This window comes from Lotus japonicus, chromosome 3 (genome assembly GCF_012489685.1).
Source record: "Lotus japonicus ecotype B-129 chromosome 3, LjGifu_v1.2".
NCBI classification, from domain to species: Eukaryota; Viridiplantae; Streptophyta; class Magnoliopsida; order Fabales; family Fabaceae; genus Lotus; species Lotus japonicus.
This window is the reverse complement of record NC_080043.1, coordinates 92238462-92257121: the sequence shown is the minus strand read 5'-3', so window position 1 is coordinate 92257121 and position 18660 is coordinate 92238462. Positions and strand designations below refer to the sequence as shown.

The 18660-nt window shown below is 34.9% G+C and overlaps 4 protein-coding genes across 4 annotated transcripts; 3 read left to right on the top strand and 1 right to left on the bottom strand.

The window, feature by feature from the left end:
* Positions 1 to 144: 144 nt before the first annotated feature.
* On the bottom strand, positions 145 to 3737 carry LOC130747434 (putative pentatricopeptide repeat-containing protein At3g18840). Its single transcript, XM_057600373.1, has 2 exons — positions 1095 to 3737; positions 145 to 855 (listed from the first exon to the last, which is right to left on the bottom strand). Exon 1 carries the CDS (start codon positions 3478 to 3480, stop codon positions 1393 to 1395), a length of 2088 nt encoding a protein of 695 aa, XP_057456356.1. The 5' UTR covers positions 3481 to 3737; the 3' UTR covers positions 145 to 855; positions 1095 to 1392.
* Positions 3738 to 4197: 460 nt separating this feature from the next.
* On the top strand, positions 4198 to 6243 carry LOC130747432 (plastid division protein PDV2). The gene is made up of 2 exons (XM_057600371.1): positions 4198 to 4551; positions 5438 to 6243. Exons 1-2 carry the CDS (start codon positions 4327 to 4329, stop codon positions 6119 to 6121), a joined length of 909 nt encoding a protein of 302 aa, XP_057456354.1. The 5' UTR covers positions 4198 to 4326; the 3' UTR covers positions 6122 to 6243.
* A 2201-nt stretch (positions 6244 to 8444) lies between these two features.
* LOC130747433 (non-symbiotic hemoglobin 1-like) lies at positions 8445 to 10795 on the top strand. The gene is made up of 4 exons (XM_057600372.1): positions 8445 to 8662; positions 8754 to 8868; positions 9779 to 9895; positions 10489 to 10795. Exons 1-4 carry the CDS (start codon positions 8547 to 8549, stop codon positions 10624 to 10626), a joined length of 486 nt encoding a protein of 161 aa, XP_057456355.1. The 5' UTR covers positions 8445 to 8546; the 3' UTR covers positions 10627 to 10795.
* Positions 10796 to 12432: 1637 nt separating this feature from the next.
* Positions 12433 to 13444, top strand: LOC130745022 (non-symbiotic hemoglobin 1). Its single transcript, XM_057597174.1, has 4 exons — positions 12433 to 12545; positions 12673 to 12787; positions 12991 to 13107; positions 13304 to 13444. The coding sequence occupies exons 1-4, from the start codon at positions 12433 to 12435 to the stop codon at positions 13442 to 13444; spliced, it is 486 nt and encodes a 161-aa protein (XP_057453157.1).
* Positions 13445 to 18660: the final 5216 nt, after the last annotated feature.

Genomic DNA, 18660 nt, shown 5'->3' with positions numbered 1-18660 from the left:
AGTTAGAGGGGAGAATCATGGGGAAAAAAAAATCCTAAAATTTCTCAAAATTGTATTATTATTCCTACAAGCTTTTGTTATATAGTTAGGACCATGGTTTTTACTTTCTTTCTGCGGCAGAACACATTTCAATCTAGATTAAAATTTAAATCACATTATGCACGACATTATAAACTGATTAAAGCAATAGATATATGACACTGAATTATTAACTGACGATAAACATAAAAAGCCAAGGGTATATACATAATCTCAATGGACCAATGCAAATATCCGTCAGAAACATGTATCATGAAGACACCCCAACAACTGCACAAGCTGAAGGGTGAACTCTTTCTGTATGTCATGGTACGCATGGAGTTTATCCTCCAACTGATAGTGCTTCCCTAGAAGGATGAAGGATCTACCTCCAGCTTGACACTGTTGATGGTATACGAACTTTATATACATGCAGAATGTATTAAAGCAGCAGCAACACCAAAGTGAGAATTTCCACCAACATCAGCGGAAAATTAAGGAGCTGATTTCCTTCTAGCTCCTCCCATGCTTGAAAACCAAACCCATCTTAAGAATTCAGGGCATGCTCCCATGTTGCCACCCGAATGTTTGAGATCGCCCAACAGTAGCACCAACATGCTTAAGGCTGGATTCACCCCAAACTTCCATAATTACTGAGCATTAATCCTTCTTTCTGTTCCATATGTCACCAAATATGAGACACTGTTTGGACACTTCTTCTGTCTTGACTCTTGAATATGTGCCTTCTCATAATCTATAATCTATTAAACCTCCACTTCCAAAGGATGAAAGGAATATGCTCAGCAACACGCGTCCCCATTGAAGTTTGCATGCGTCCTGATAGTCAAATCAAATTATAAGTCATTTTGTCAACTTATTGTTATAAATTGCTGTTCAAAGCATTGGCCAAGATATTATGTGATAGCAACAACAATATTACATATGTTAACATGCCGGTTCAATCATCATTCCTATTTCCTAGAATACCAAGAACCGTTTACACGGACGTACTAGTCATGAATTGAGATCTCTCTAAGTAAATGCTATACATAAAATGAGGAAAACATGGCACGTACCTAGTAATTTATCATCATTGCTAAAGTAGTAAAGTGTCTTCATCTGGATAGCCAGATGAGGAACTAAATTTGATTGGCGTAAAGCTGAAGGAGTCTCTGCTCCTTTAAACTGTCTTAAAGTGAAGCTATCCAATCATTATCATTGTAATAATCGAACACTGATGGGCTACATATTCGTTGCTGAAGTGGTGTCTATATGGATTGGAGGGTGATCTTGTGATTCCCACATGGCAAACAAATTTTTTTCTTGTAAATGATTCAAAGCATCCACTTTTTAGTCCCATTAACTAATTTACAATCAAAATATGTCCGCAACAATATTACCCTGAATTTCATCAAGTTGCTTCAGTTCTGTGAAAGTTAAATACAGTTTCCCATACAAGCATACCAATGTTGAATATATTGCATCTGCTTTTGAATGAGATGTATCACCAGAAGTAAATACATGAATACCATTTTCTACATATATCCAACTGCAACCAGGAAGCTTTGTAGCCTCCTTACCTCTCATTTCTTTTCTTATTCTTCCCATCTCATTCCATTTCCCCTCAGCGGCATAGACATTGGCCAACTGCACATACCGAGACCCATTATCTGCTTCAACTTTTAACAGTTCCTCTTCTGCCTGTTTGACAAGTGTTGTATTGTTGTTTATCTTACAAGCATTAAGAAATGCTCCCCAGATTGTAGCATCTATCTGTATAGGAATCTTCCTCATAAATTCTACAGCTTTTTCTAGTTGATTACCCCTACCATACATATCAACCATGCATGCGTAGTGGTAAATCTCGGGCAATACATTGTAATCTTCTTTCATGGACATAAAGAATTTCTCTCCTAGTTCAACTAATCCACGATGTCGACAAGCTGATAGAAGTGCTACGAAAGTGATTGCATCTGGTTTGAGACTTATCTTCAACATTTCCTGGAAAAGCTGAATAGCTTTATTTTCAAAACCATGATGAGCATAACCAGCTATCATGACATTATATAAGATGACATCCCTATCACTATCAGTCACTAGTTGGAAGCTTTTCTCAGCGTATGCGATATTACCGCATTTTGAGTACATATCAACCAAAGCACTCGCCAATTTTTCATCCATATTAAGCTTAGTCCTCAAGATGTAAGCATGGGTCTGCTTTCCCAAACTAAGGGTAGCTTGTATTGCACAGGCACCAAGAACATTGACGATGATCATTGTATCAGGAATTAGTGCCTCTGTAGTTCTGAACTCTCGGAATAGTTTGAAGACTGCCTCACATTGTTGTGATTTGACATAGCCAGAACATAGAGCGGTCCAGACAACATAGTTTCTTTCCGACAGTGAATCAAAAAGCCTTTTTGCTTTTGTCATGTTGCCTTTAGATGAATAGCCTGCAATCAAAGAAGAAGTTGCAAATGGACTTTTAATCCCAATTCCTGCATACACGGACTCTGCATACCTCATATTCCCACACTTACAGTAGAAGTCAACAATGCCACTGCTAACAAATTGATTTGAACAGCCATCATTTTTCAATACCAAGGCATGGACACACTTGCCAAGTTTCAAACATTTTAGACCGGTGCAGGCACTCAAAACACTTGCTAAAGTGTGTTGATTGTACTCAATACCCTTTTCAATCATCTCAATAAATAAGGTAAGTGCTCTCTCCATATAGCCATTCTGGACATATCCTGCAATCAAAGTATTCCAAGACACAGTATCATTAAATTCAGGATTTTTCCAAAATACATTCAAAGCCATGTCCATCTTTCCGTCCCTACAACAAGCTGCAACCATTGCATTCTTTGAAACCAAGTCCACCACCCCATCACAGCCACTAAACACATTGTATGCTTCACGAAACGAGCCACATTTAGAGTACATGTCAATGAGAGAACTCAATGCAAACTTGCTTAAATCATTTGCAGTTTTCACCATATATGAATGCATCTGCTTCCCATAACACACCACACGTAGTTTAGCCGAAAGGTTAAGCATGGTTGTGAGTGTGATCTCATCCATCCCAATTGTGTCCCTTGCAGATTGCATTCTAGCAAACAAATCAAGTGCCACGGTGTCGCACCCGTCAGCCCCAGCATAAGCTGACAACATGGAATTATAAGAAACCAAATCTCTGTGAGAGGCAGAGTCAAATAGAGCTCGTGCTTGTGTCAAGTTGTGTGCCTTTATATATGCCATGATAATGGCATTCCAAGAGAATGCATTCCGGTGGGGCATTTTATCGAACAGTTTGTGGGCCTCTTGCAAAAGGCCGTGTATGGAATAAAGGTGAATGAGTTGATTACAGGTGAAAATGCTTGATGCCAAACCAGATTTTATTGCTTGGACATGGTCACGGTAGACCACCAGAGCATCTCTCACTATCAGAGACTTCATTGGTATTGCAATTCAGGGCACTGGTCACAGTAGACTTTTTGGACCTCTTTGTTGAAAGCCCCTCTTGTCTCTTCCCAAATTTGTAAAAAACAATTACAAGTGAAACAATGATTATAAAATAAATTACCCATAACTTTTTTTAAACAAATTACCAATAACTTTACAACAATAGTAATTGAAAAACTCATCACCTCTAATCCAAAATTTCTTTTTCTTTTTCTTTCTCAATCATTTCCTCTTCTACATTTAAACAAATGGAGTACTTAAAAGTTGCTGATACCAATGGGTCTTTGTCGCAATTATAAAAAGTATATATGTGAACCTCTAAATTGAGATTTTAATTACAAGAAGTCGCATTTTTTAGAAGTCGCGACAGTAATTTAAAAAAATAAACAAACAAATTATATTTTTTAATTATAAAATTTTAAATTTACATGTAAGTTGGCATATTTGGCAAATACTGAACGCCATTTGTCCATCTCAATAAATCATGGCGTATTTTCCCAGTGAAAAGAGAGAATAAAAATCTGTGAAAAATGGACCCAAATTTTTATACACCCTCCCACATAGATTGGTGGAATGAAAATGGCAGTACATGTGAAGGATAGATTTCCCACCACTGAGAACACAGATAGTGATAGAAGTAGAACAGCCATTTTGGCGGTTTTGTATTTCATTTTCATTTGTGAATGAAACACAACACTTTCCATTTGAAATTCACAAAATTATTAAAATTATCAAAATTGGAATCACATAACATCATAAACATAAAGTGTCCCTCATTTTAGGTCATAGAAAAAACACAACACAAGAACACAAACAAACAAAAGACAGAGAGAGAAAGCAATGGAAGAGGAAGGAATAGGGTTGGTGTTGGCGAGAGCCACAGAACTTAGGTTGAAGATCAGCAATTGCATCAACACAACCACCACCGCCGCCACCCCTAATGGCCTCTCACCACACGCCGCCGCCGATGACGACGATGACAATGATGATGACTCCTCCACTGACAGGCTTCTCAACATTTGTGATGCCTTTGAAGCATTGGAGACCCAACTCTCTTCCTTGCAGGTACCCTCAATTTTCTTTCACTTTTTTCTGTATAAAAGTTTACATTTTTACTAAATGGGGATTGTGGGTTGTCATTGTTCATTCAATTCACATGGGTCATCTTTTCTTATTTTTTTTCTTAGATAAGGTTTTATGTTCAATATATGCTGCTTCAACCACTGTGTTTGAGATTTGGCTGCTTGTTTTAGAGTGTATTTTAGTAAACCCATAATTGAATTTGTTGCTACATTTGATTATAGTAATTGAACCCTTGGCCTTTCCATGTCTCCAAGTTGTGAAAATTGTTGTTTGCTTGCTTCATATTTGGCAATGGAGGTAGCTGCTCTGGTCTATAATGTTTGGTTAAGTCCTACCAACCACCATACAAATTTGCAATGTGTTTGTAGCCAAGCATGTTTTAGATTGCAAGTGATTCCTGATTATTTTATTTTGGAAACTTAGTAGAAATGTCATTGCTTTCTTAACACTTTCAGTTTCCTTGCATATTTGTATTCTTATTCGTGACCTAGCAAAGATACTATGTGAAATGGAACTTATTGGAACTAGTGATGAATATAACTTTAGTCTTCCACCCTCTTAGGCTCTTTACCACTATGTGTCACTACAAGAATATGATTCTCCTAGTTGTTTATGAGTACAAGGCTATGATCATTGAACTTGTAATGGTATTTGCAAGATGATTTGTAACTTTTTTCCTTTTTTCTCTTAAGATATTTTATTCTTGTGATATAATATTGTGGTGTGGTTTAATTCATGTCGCTCACCGCATTTAGTGATAAAAGCCTTATGTTGCTGTTGTTGTTGATTGTAATTGCTATGGGAAAGTAATCAAAATATGGTTGCGATAATAGTCTGGGAATCCTAAGTGCTTGTGTGCAATTTACAGGTCCTGCAACAACAGCAGCGGTATGAAAGAGAAGTTGCCTTGGCAGAGATTGAAAACAGTCGCAAAATGTTAATTGCTAAGCTCAAGGAGTATAAAGGTAAGGAATTGGAAGTGATACATGAAGCCTCTACTTTTGCAAGTGAAACAGTGGAGCCGAACAATGATCTACTACTTCCTCCGTATCCAAGTCGTCCTCCATACTCGATATCTCTGGACAAGGAATATATGTCACAGATCCCTTCTGTGAATAAGCCTGGTCGCAATGGGTTAATCACGCTTGATTCAGTGGTTGAGACAAAAAAGAGTCATACTGAAACAGAGCAAAACCATGTTGAAGATGGGGCTAAAAATTCAAGAAAAGGATTGGGATTTTTCATAACTTCTGCTGCCAAAACAATGCTAACAGTTGTTGGTGTGGTATCAATATTAAGTTTATCTGGATTTGGGCCCAGGTTTGGTAAGATAGGCATTCGTTTCAGCGCACAAGGCTGGCGTCACAGGCTAGAAAATGAAAGTGAGGGATCTACCACTGAAAATAAGAGTGAGAGGCCAGTTACTCAGTGTCCACCTGGGAGGATCTTGGTGCTGGAAAATGGGGAAGCTCGGTGTCTTGTGAAAGAGAGAGTTGAAATTCCATTCTCAGCTGTTTCTGCAACACCTGATATAAACTATGGATGTGGTTAAGAATAGTATTCATTCTCTGTATTGTATATTATTTTACTCCCCCACCCCTCCTTTCTCTTTTTTTCTTTTTGTCAATATGCCAAAAAATTATATTCAGTGCCTGATTGTCTTTATTTTTGTCAGTTGAGGGAACTGTCTTATTCTTTTAGTTGATACTCAGGTAAGTAAGTGATGCAGATGGTCATTTGTTTCAAAAATTGGAGAAATTTTGATATCAAATGTGTGTAAGGCTAAGAGGTTTTCAACTCAATTCTATAGATTTTATTCATTTTCTTGTTTTGAAGTTTGTGTGTGTGAATGTTTGTTTGCAAAACATACAACCAAACCTAAATTGTTTCCAAGGATGAGTTGTTGATTACTCTGTTTGTTTTTGGAAAGTCAGGGTCAATCTCAAGAAACTTAGGATAAATTTGGAATTGAAAATGATTTGTAAGCTTTAAATACCAAAAAAGAATGTTGTAAAATTTTAATAAAATCTATTGTTGCTGAGGCACTAGCTTTCGGCTGGAGTATGTTTTTGGCTCAACAGTTAAGCGTGGATTCAATGGTTTTTAAGACTGATTCTCATATCCTCTATAATGCATTGAAATCTGAATTTTGTCCACCTCTTATTGAGCCAGTAGTGTTTGATAGCAAGAGGTTAACGGCTTCTTTTTCCTAGTTTTTCACATGTTCCTAAGAAAGCAAATTTTGCAGCTCATTTATTTAGTACTTTCTTTAGCTTTTGATTTTCCTAATGGCGATGATCCCTTTTTGTAAATGCTTCTTCTATATATCTATTAATAATATGAGGTGCATCAGTCTTGAAAAAAAAAAGTGGTCAATTTTTAATAAAATATAATTTGATTTCATTTGATTTTGGATGAAATATAATGTTCTAAACTCTTAATTTATCGATTTTGAGTGAAGAATGATTAAAATAATTTAACCAATTCAACAACTGAAAATTTTGGAAAAAATAAAATGAGAAGTTAAATTTTTTAGATAAAGATAAGTTGACATGAAACTTGATTGTAGTGATAGTCAGAAAATTTGGGGATTAAATTTGAGTAAGAAGTTTTTTTTTTTTTTTGAAAGTGAGTAAGAAGTTGTTAAAAACAAATAAATGGACTGAAAATATAATGAAATTAGTCTTCTTATATTTTTTTTTCTCTAGATATAACTCTACTTTTTTTTCTTCCTCTTTATCTCTAAATTCAAACAATTAAAAAATAATATATTTTTACTTTATTCTATTTCCTTTCATTTCCTTTCTTCTTATATATAATTTTTTCGAAGGCATTCCTTTCTTCTTTCATTAGTTCATAACATTTTCAACTTAATATCCAAATAAAGCCTACACGTTGAATTTGAGGAGTGAGGACGTAGTTTCCATACGAAGTGCATCATGGATGGATGAAATAAATTTAGTACTTAGCATAGGGAAGATAGACGGTAGACAGTTTAGAAACTCATTTAAAAAATTGTATAATAAGAGAAAATGCCTTAGAACTATCAGATTGAAAGTTAGTGGCATGTTAGAGAGATCACAAAGCCTCATCAGATTTTAGTTTTACTGATCGTAGACTGATTTGAACTCTCAATTTATGAGCGGGTGAAAGTTAAGCATACCCGTTCAAATTTTCGAAAGTCGCTTATCATATCATGTGTTTCTTATTGCACACACGACAAGCAAAAAATACTTAATACTGCACGGATTTGAATCCCCTCATGTGTAATTCAATAATTTTCACATGACTATGTTATGTGAAGATCAGAGTCTTTAATTCTATTTTAATAAAATTTGGTATATGGAGAGAGAAATATTAAAATTGAGCGAGAAATAATATTGACCATTAAATTTAATTTGAAAAGTAATTAAAGGTCAAGATCTTACACATGACCAAGTCAAGTGAAACTAACATGAGGGGATCCAAATCCCCTAATAATAGTTGTTGATTTCCATTTTTGCAACTGAGTATGGTTGCAACATGGCAGAGCAAGATGAGCTTGAGAAAAGAAAAAGATGCGAAGAAGCATAAAAGAAAATAAATAACTTTTCTCTTTGGTTTGATTACGGTAATCGAGATGCATATGATGATCGTATAGTGAATGATTAGTCTCACGGCTAATGACGGCGAGATTCATTAGGTACATTTCTTTAGATAAATTACAAGAAAAAAAAACTTTTACCAATTTTCTAACTTGTAAAAATAAGAAAATATATGTTTGGGAAAATGCATATGACAAAATATTTTTTCTTGAAAAAGGCTGATCCTCACACCACACACGCATGTGAAATCCTAATAAACAGGAATAAAATAACTCTCCATTGTCACAAAGGGACACTGAATCTCACTATAAAAACGGTACACTACAAGTGAAGAACATCATCACCGATTTTCTCATCTCTACAATTTCATCAACAAATAAATATCTTAGCATCATGGCAGAAAACACAACCACCATTGCTTTCACGGAAGAGCAAGAAGCTCTGGTGGTGAAATCATGGAACGCTATGAAGAAAGATTCTGCAGAACTGAGTTTCAAGTTTTTCTCCAAGTAAGCCAACATTTTTATCAACTTACTCTTTGATTATGTATATTACAAAATGTTAATTTTTTGAACTGATAGATGAATTTGATCTTGTTAGAATACTTGAGATTGCTCCACCAGCTAAGCAATTGTTCTCATTCTTGAGGGATTCAGAGGTTCCCTTGGACCAAAACCCCAAGCTCAAACCGCATGCTATGTCTGTCTTTCTCATGGTAAGCTAATTTCATGAGATATTGTAGTAATTACATCAAAATAAATCAAGAATAAATATTACAATATACTATTCTAACAGTAATATTGGAAATTCTTGAGATATAGCAGAATATGGTATGGAGATACTATTGAAACATTGGTACAACTCTAGTCCTAAAGGAAGTAATCACAATCGTTAATTGAGAAATCAATAGCTGAGATTCTTTTATGGTGTTACCTAAGTTATCTCCACACCCGGTAGCCGCGAGTCTAATATTTCACCTTACTGTTAACACACTAAGTGGTAAAAGTTGAGATTTTAAGATCACGGTTTGTTATAGATGTGAGTATAAAATCACAATCCGAATAAATTGTGATTACTTATTTTGTCGAGTCAAATCCATGTAGATATATGGTATAATTGTTCTAGTTATCTTTGAGATGAGAACATCTACATCTTTGGGGCTAGTTCTCTAGCAAAGTTTTTTTTTTCACTCAAACATGAGACAATCAAACATTATCACTTGAATGAATCGGTCATTAATTCAATTTGTGTTTAGTTTTCAATTCACACGCATTATGAGTTAATTTCAATGGAAAAACATGAATTCCAATTAAGCAATTGTGACATGAACTCCTTATTTTTGTTGATCTCAACTTGAATCCAAAAACTTATATGAAATATTGAAATAGTTGTACCAATATCTATCTATGTGATATATATCTTTCATATTAATATCTTGATATTATAACCTGATATGATGAGACTATAGCTGGACCAATATATAAAGCATATCTTTAGAGCTACTTCGTTTATTGAGACTATCATGATTTTGTCACCACTTACCATTTGGATGAATATAAAAAAGGAAAGAAAAAGCTATGTCTTCTATGATCAATTTTGTTGTTGTTGACTTGTTGTTATTGCAGACCTGTGAATCTGCTGCTCAATTGCGGAAGGAAGGTAAAGTTACCGTGAGAGAATCAAACTTGAAAAAGCTAGGGGCTACCCATTTCAAAAAAGGTGTAATTCCGGAGCATTTTGAGGTAAATTAAATAAACTTTCAATCAGTATTAAGGTTGACAAAGCACTATTGTTGATTTGTAACAACAATCATATTTGACTAAACACCTGAGCATTTCCTTTGACGTTTTCAACCTCGGAAAGTCGAATCCCACATTCTAAGACAGATTAAAGTATTAAACAAACGTTTTAGACATACTACATATTCCCTATTTTTCTATTTATCTCATTTTTCTCATCACACCATAAGTCTATCATTTTTCTTTCTTCTCTTCGTTCATCTCGCCTCTTAATATTGGTGTCTACACGCAAAATAGGTGTAGATGAATCACTCTCCTTGTGAGAATTAATATATGCAGATGGAAAAATGACATCTGCTGATATTGAAATTAAATAATCACTGATGATAGAACTCAGATTCCATTTGATTGTATGAGACTGGCAGGAAACAGAAATAATATGACAGGGGAAAAACATGTGCATATCTCTGCACGCTACATTATTTAATCTTGCATTGTGACTGGTTCTGTTTTCTGATGGAATTTTTAATAATACAGAGCAATTTCCTAGGAAGAGTAATGTATAGTTTAATTATACTTTGATCTTGTGATTAAAGGTAACAAAGCAGGCCCTTTTGGACACCATAAAAGAAGCAGTGCCTGAATTGTGGTCACTAGAATTGAAGGATGCTTGGGCAATCGCTCATGATCAGCTAGCCAGTGCCATCATAGCTGAAATGAAACCAGAGTCTTAGACTCTTTTTTCAACCCTTTGCTCTCAGTTTCAATAAAATTGATGGGGTTTGTATGAACAAAATGTACTACTTATTGTTGCTTTGGGGCTGTGTCTGTATAATGTTGAAATTTGTTCAGAACTCATGATTCAGCAATTGAATATATATTTGAATGTGATTATTATTTGCACCTGAGTTCCACATCTTCCTAAAGTGATAAAGAAATAAAAGGAGGAGATATGAAAGTTATGGTTTGTGAACTTATATTTATAAAACGCTCACTATCAAGTAACATGTTTATTAACTTATGTCTTTTTCATTTCGATAAATGTTAATGAAATCATTACACTCTTGATATAATTGAAGAGATAATTATAAGTACGTGTGATAATATATTTTATTTGACTAATTTATAAACATATTCCCCTTTGCATAATTGATTTGCATTTTTATTACCATGTGCAATTCCAGCTAAGTTGCAGTCTATTGCTACCTTCTTGTTGATTCACACTTTTTTTTTCCACAGTTGCAGTCATGAGATTAATCTTATAAAGTTATGAAATTACACTAAGTAGCTTCTCTTACAATAAATCTTTCTCTATATAAACTATTTATAGGTCGAACTATATAGTCGACATATATCTCTTCTTTTAAAAACAAAATAGTCGACTTATTTTGAAGCCAATTTAATGCCAACATGTCAATAACTTGTGCCAAAAGGAAAAATGAAAACGACTCATACTTGTGCCACGGGACTCATGTTAAATAGTGTGAAACGGATCTTGTGTTGTTTTTGTTCCTTGATTCTTGCCACAAGAAACACCTACCTAGCTTTTGGGCACCTTGAATGGTTACTCTACTCACCCTAGCCTAATCTTAGTGTGAATTAGAGGGAAATGGAATCAGATCGTGCATGTACTTAATGAAAGGTGAAATGCAACAAATAAATTATAAATAAATTAACTCTTTTACAAGATTGTGAATCAACAAATCTTGTGCAACATGGCAACCAAAAAAATGGAGTATTGACTCACCATTGCCATGAAGAAAAGAACCAACAATGAATCCCACTGAAAAAGAAGCAGTACATGAATTTTGGTCACGGCCATGAAGAATATATTCTTGGGGAGAAGCTTATGATGCAACTAGCTGGTGCCATCAAATTTAAAATGAGCTCATCTTCTTAGACTCTCATCCAGAAGCTTATGATGCAACTTCATCTTCGTTTTGGAAATTAAATTCTGAAAAAACCACAACATTGCCCTATCTCCTACATCACTTATTATTATTATTTTATTCACCAAAAAAAAGGTGGCAGGCCCATATATACTTGACAAAGTTCTTTTTTTTGTGGGTCTTCAAACACTTGGCAGAGTTCATTTCGACAATAATAGATCATTCAAATGATGGGCCTTTCAATTGATGGCTACTACTTGCATACACTTCACACCCAAAAAAGAAAACACTTGATGAATAATCAATGGCTGTCCAGAAGAAAGTTGATAAGTTCATGGATGACGCAGGAAATTGTCAACAATTCAATTCAACCCACGTGACTGACTCATGTTGAACTCTGAAACCACTCTCTTCTCGCCGCATAGCACATAGTTTTTTGGGCACCATGTTTAATTCCATTCCACGTGGTTTCCTACTCATAATTTGATTCAAATCCAAACACGATAATAAACTCTTCATTGCCATGAAGGGCCAACTTTCATCTTCAATAAAACAACTATAAATACTTTTCACCAAACAAGAGTAGTAATCACATCAATTCCACCATTTTCTCACTTCACTTCCATCGCAATTCTCAAACAAATTAACAACATGTCCACCCTTGGGAGCACATGTTTCACTGAAGAGCAAGAAGCTCTTGTGGTCAAGTCATGGAGCGTGATGAAGAAGAATTCTGCTGAACTGGGTCTCAAGCTTTTCTTGAAGTAAGTCATTTAATTTCATCAACATTATAAGTTCATGGCATATATAGTTGTATTTTCATTTTTGTCCTTAGACAACAATGTGCTATTTAGAACAATTGAATTGATAATAAAAATTGTGTCTTTGTAGAATATTTGAGATTGCTCCATCAGCTCAGAAATTGTTCTCTTTCTTGAGAGATTCAAAAGTTCCTTTGGAGGAGAACCCCAAGCTCAAGCCTCATGCCATGTCTGTCTTTGTCATGGTAACCTTACTTCCTTTCACTCTGTCTCCATTCACCATTTGAATGAATGATAAATACTATGTTTAGATTAACTACTCTTTTCTCTTTCATCAGAATCTACCAAGGAGCTTCTCATGATTTTGGTTACAAAATAAATTGTAGAAGAATTTTCGAATACGAAATCAGATAAATTAAGAAGCTTTATTTTGTTTTTGTTATTGCAGACTTGTGAATCAGCAGCTCAACTGCGGAAGGCTGGAAAAGTCACTGTGAGAGAATCAACCTTGAAAAAGCTAGGTGCTACCCATTATAAATATGGAGTAGTAAACGAGCATTTTGAGGTATATATATAAAATTTCAATTAGTATGTTTGAGAAAGCATTGTTTATTTGAAAGTGTCAACATATACAAGATTGAAAATGACATTTGCTATATTAACTTTTACATCAAGTTGTATAAAACAATGTAATCTTGCATATGGAGTGCTTTTTGTATTTGATGGGGCATATGTATAATTTATTCTTTGGTTTTGTAAAGGTTACAAAGTTTGCACTACTGGATACCATAAAAGAAGCTGTACCTGAAATGTGGTCACCAGAGATGAAGAATGCATGGGCACAAGCTTATGATCAGCTGGTCGGTGCCATTAAATCTGAAATGAAGCCATCATCTTCTTAGACTCAATATCTTCCAGCTCATGCACTTCCTGTACTTCCTAATTAAGTTTGATATTTGATAGAGTTACCCGGGTCCCCTGTTCACAAAGCGCTAGTGTTTGGGTTTATAATTTTCTTTTGTATGTATATATACAATAATACTTGATTAATATTGCTAATGGGGATGCTAGGTTGTAAAGTGTTTGTATTCAACAATTCTGTAATTGAAAGTAATTGTGTAAATTGTAGTGTTTATGTAGTTATTTACTTATTTGATATTGAGGTGGTTGGTTCACTTAGTACGTACCACTAAAGACTTTCGTCCAATAGAGCATACACAACTTCTTTGTAAAAAATGAATTACAACTACATTATGTAATTGCAGAGCTGTGTCAGTGTATGCTAAATTCCTAATAGTTCTAAAGCTGAATATTCTTTTTTTCCCCTCTATTTTAACAGAAGACAATAAAATACACTCAAGATAAGTTTCTTAGCTTCACTTTTCTTTCCCCCTATCAGACACTCCACAATTTGTTCTTTACTTTCTTATCAAACTAAAAGTTAATAGTCCAAATACAGAGAATTTAAACAATGAACAAAAATTAAAAAAAAAAAAAGTTTATGTCATTCCACATTGATCTATGTGAAGCAATGCCATGATGTCCGCTTTGTCCTTAAAGCCCTCTAGGCATACATGAAAGGCTTCCATGAGTAAGGCAATTTGCATGAGAAACAGAAGATGATTTCAGCATTGAATTGGACCAATTGGTAGCCTCCAAATGAACTAGAGCTGCATTAGCCTTGATGGCTAGTGCACACAACAACTGCAGAGAAAGTGGTATGTGGGATTTGGAGAGTGGAAACAAGAAATATATCTGACCCAAATGAAGCTCTTCATTTGGTTTCACATGAGGCAATAGTGAACCAACATGCATAGACTCTGAGCTACAGAGGAAGCAGTTTTGGTTCTGGGACAGAACACGTTCTGCTTTTATGGGCTTTTTGAATTGCTTTAGCTTACCGTCCAAGTGAATAATGCTCACGGTGGTTTTCCATCTAGAGTTTCCACCTTTGGGGGTGAATTGAGAGGATGAACATGTACCCATATGCTTTTCTGCGTGTTACTGCTTTGTGTGTCAGTGGGACAATGGAAACAGAGAAAACAGGGGAAACAATGGAAATAGAGAAAACAGGGGAAGCATACAAATTCTAATGGTTCTACGGGGTTTTTGGCTTTTTAAGGGGATAAATGGGGGTGGGTCTCTGACACTCATTTTTATTCTTAATCTTTTGGTAGATTTTTCATATTACTAATACTATTAGTGTCTATATTCAATAAACATGAATTAGAAATAATAAATTGTCTTTATTCCAAGCTCTTGGGAAAAATTAGTTTTGATTTAACACATACTAATTAAAAGAGCTCGTAAATTTTTTTTGTATATTAGGTACATATTTATGCAAAATGCTCAAAGACAAATCCCTCTAGTAGTCATGATAACTTAGAAAAACAAAAAAGATAGATTAATCTTGAAAGCTATTGAATGTCTAAGAAACATTTATAGAGTTTCTGATCTTTTGAGGGAGAAGTTAAAATTTTTATATATAAATTGCTTTTTATTTTTTATCTCCAAATATTTTTCTAAAATAAGTAAAAACAAAAAAAAGATTATGTTTTGCTTTCCCATTTAAAAAAATATTTATACTATTTCATTATACTCCATAGAAATATTTAAAGCAGAAAAATAAAAAGTGAATGAAGATAAAATTTATAATTAAAAGTATAATACAATATAAAAACAAAATATTTTCTCCAACAAGAACAGACTATTACGTTTTTTGTTGGTATTATTTCCTTATTTTTATTTTATTCATTATTTCCCTAAAATAAGGAAAAACAGTAAAAAAAAAAGGATCATGTTTTGCTTTCCGATATAAAAAGGAAGATTTATATATGTTTACCGTTTCACTGAATCAATTAGAATAGAAGCATAACCTAACCCTACTAGTACTATTATATTATCCCCGCCCGCCGGCGGCAACATGAAACCGCCACCGGTTCTCCCTGAAGAACTCGTTGAAGAAATCTTATCTTTTCTTCCGGTGAAATCTCTAGTGCGATTCAAGTCTGTGTCAAAGTCATGGAACTCTTTCATCTCCGGTTCCCAATTCATCAAACTCCACCTTCACCGATCGTATTCCACAAGAAACGCAGATTTCGCCGCCCACTTCCGCTCACTGAAAAACCGTTCAGCCATTGCAGCAACTCCAATTCGTGTCCCTGATGGGTACGACTTCTGTGGAACCTTCAACGGGTTGATTTGTTTGTCGGAAACGGAAAGAGAAAAAATCTTCGTTCGGATCCGTTTATGGAACCCAGCTATTAGGTCAATGTCTCAACATTCGCCCGCCCCCGCTAGATTTCTCCAAAACCGATAATTTACGGTTAGGGTTTGGTTATGATTGTTCAAGTGACACCTACAAAGTAGTGGCGGTGGTGGCCTCATTTCGCTGTTGGACAACTGTGAATGTTTACAACAATGGTGATACTTGTTGGAGACGTATTTCAGTTTTCCATTTTCCTCGTCATACACAGACCCTAATCCCTATTAGTAATGCAGTTAATGTGAGCAACACTCTTAATTGGTTAGCATTTCTACCAGATATAGTACAGATGTACAGTGCTACTGAAGAAATAAACCCTGATCCATACTTAATTTTTTCGTTTGATTTGGGGAAAGAAAACAATGCACAACTGTCATTGCCTTATAGTGCTCGACGCAGATATGAAATCCCCGATTTTAGGCCAAATCTTGGGGTTTTGGAAGGTTGCCTATGTTTTTGTCACACTAACAAGAAATCTCATTTTGCGATTTGGCAAATGAAAGAGTTTGGAGTGCACAATTCTTGGACTCAGTTGTTTAAAATTACTACTGGCTATGAAAGTATCATTGACAGTATTTTAAGCTGGCCCTGTTTTGCAATGTACTTGTCTGAGAAGGGCTATATCCTGTTGTCAAAACGGGGTTTGTTCCAATGTCGAGCAGTTCTCTATACCCAGAAAGACAATAAATTACAAGGTACAAATATTGCTTGCTGTGCCAATAATTACATTGAAAGCTTGGTTTCTCCTTGTTGAAAGGATAATGGAGGCGAAGGTTAGTTTACAATGCTTGCTTTAAGATGTTGGATACCCTTGTCACTCATAATAACATATTGGATTTTGCCCTGTTGTTTCCTTGCATCTCTCAGTTGATGAATGCTATCTATGTTAGTAATAATATATAATAGATATGTATGCTGAAATTTAGACATGGTGGATTGAAGGCAAGTGCCTAACTAATACTATTTTGATTTTTGAGAACCATTTGCTTTCATGGTCCCCTCAGGAAAAGTTCAGTCTACTCTATCACAAATCTTATACATAAGCAAGTTCGAGTGCCAGAAAAATGTTTACCATTTCACTGTATTCCATATATGTGAACATTTTAGCATTATAGGGTGACTTGGGACAAAATAGTTAATGCAGGAAATTCAAGAAAGCACTATTCCACTGTTGGCTGAACTTGACATGATGCAGATGGTTCCAGTTTAAGAAGTATCCTTCAAGTTTCCGAGCTTCTTCATGCATAGTTTCTGCCTTTTCACATTGCTTTTCTGGAGGTTTTCCACTATCTGAGTCTATTTGTGTTGAATTTTATACTTTAAATTTGATGTTTGTGTGAGTGGCTGTGACTATCCTTTTATTTTTCAATAGCTGAATGGACAGTTTCACATTGACAAAAGTGTAAGAGAATATTACTCCTTCTCATTTGCTATATGTTTGTTTCGAATATCTATCTTCCCTCCTTTTCAGTAAATGAGTAAATTGGAAAAAACAGTGCCAATCGATGTATTTTTCTATCTTTTTATAAATATTTTCTACTTTTCATGTGATGTATGTGCAAAACTGCAGCAACCTATATGGAGATTTGTCCAAATATAAATTGTTTTGCTGCATAATCAAGCTTTTCTTCATCTAGAATATCATGACAAAATATATCATGTAAAATCACAAGTAGCAGAACAACAGAAGCTACCATTTGGGCAAGCCTATTATGCATCAACATATAGCTTGTCAATTGTTATGATAATTCATCTAACTTCTAACCACTAAGTTCAGAATATTGAACAAGGCTATGCTGCCAGAAACCAATCAGCGTGCCAGTGATCTAAAACCAGGTCTGATTTCTGATTGAGACTAGTACTGATTAGTGAGGAATCTGAATCTAAAACTTTTATCATTTTAAATCTTAGTGTTGGCTTTTGTATATAAAAGACACTTATCTAACAAGTATTAGATCAACATGCTATTTATGCAGACAAAAGGTTTATATTATAATTGAAACTAGTTTTAACTCATTCAGAAGATGGATTTGAAGCTTGATACGTTTACTTTCCAACAAAACTAAACAAAATGCTCTCAAAAGTCATTAAAAAACTACTGGAACAAAAATTTGTTGACCCACTCGAGACTAGTTTGATTTGACAGCTTTTATCACACTTCATGAAGAACACATCTTCACGATCACTTCAGTCGTGAAGAGCACATTTATGAACCAAGTAGAGGATTGGATAGTTCTAACTTCTTTATTTAAGAACACAAGGTCACAACTCACAAGTGAAGAAATGGAGTGACCCATTGCATACCTAAGGGCAGTAGTTCCTAAGTCAAACCCTAACTAGCCGTATGATTCACGTCACCACCATTGGGTAGACCCTATGTTGTCAGGATTATGGCCTCAACTCTCCTCCATTCGAAACAACAACTCGCTCAAATATTCCTTCAACAAATCACAAATGACAACTTTCATAAACACGCATCTAATCACTGTCGCAATGCTCGCATCAAACATTTCAAGACATGCTTGAGGGATAGAAGTCAAGTGTAAGTTGGCATAAATCTTTCAGCCACCTGCATGTAAGTCACCTATAGATAGTCATATAAATGAAGAGTCCTTCTTCTACCTAAGGTAAGAAAGTCATAATAAATAGTCCTTCAATTCTACTACCTAAGGTAAGATCTGATTCCTATGACGTTACCTTAGTATGAGATACTAATTTTTTTTAAGTATAGAAGTTTTTTCACCTCTTTCTAGACTACTACCTCTACCCAAGTGCCTATTAGAAAGTAATCTCAATTTATAATTACTCCAACAATAACGACTTATCGCATACACTTGACTTTTCTTTTCTTTT

Coding starts and splice junctions, on each gene's coding strand:
- LOC130747432 (XM_057600371.1), top strand. CDS start 4,327: ATGGAAGAGGAAGGAATAGGGTTGGTGTTGGCGAGAGCCACAGAACTT. Junction 4,552..5,437: donor CCCAACTCTCTTCCTTGCAG/GTACCCTCAATT, acceptor TGCAATTTACAG/GTCCTGCAACAACAGCAGCG.
- LOC130747434 (XM_057600373.1), bottom strand. CDS start 3,480: ATGAAGTCTCTGATAGTGAGAGATGCTCTGGTGGTCTACCGTGACCAT.
- LOC130747433 (XM_057600372.1), top strand. CDS start 8,547: ATGGCAGAAAACACAACCACCATTGCTTTCACGGAAGAGCAAGAAGCT. Junction 8,663..8,753: donor AGTTTCAAGTTTTTCTCCAA/GTAAGCCAACAT, acceptor TGATCTTGTTAG/AATACTTGAGATTGCTCCAC. Junction 8,869..9,778: donor CTATGTCTGTCTTTCTCATG/GTAAGCTAATTT, acceptor TTGTTATTGCAG/ACCTGTGAATCTGCTGCTCA.
- LOC130745022 (XM_057597174.1), top strand. CDS start 12,433: ATGTCCACCCTTGGGAGCACATGTTTCACTGAAGAGCAAGAAGCTCTT. Junction 12,546..12,672: donor GGTCTCAAGCTTTTCTTGAA/GTAAGTCATTTA, acceptor GTGTCTTTGTAG/AATATTTGAGATTGCTCCAT. Junction 13,108..13,303: donor TAGTAAACGAGCATTTTGAG/GTATATATATAA, acceptor GGTTTTGTAAAG/GTTACAAAGTTTGCACTACT.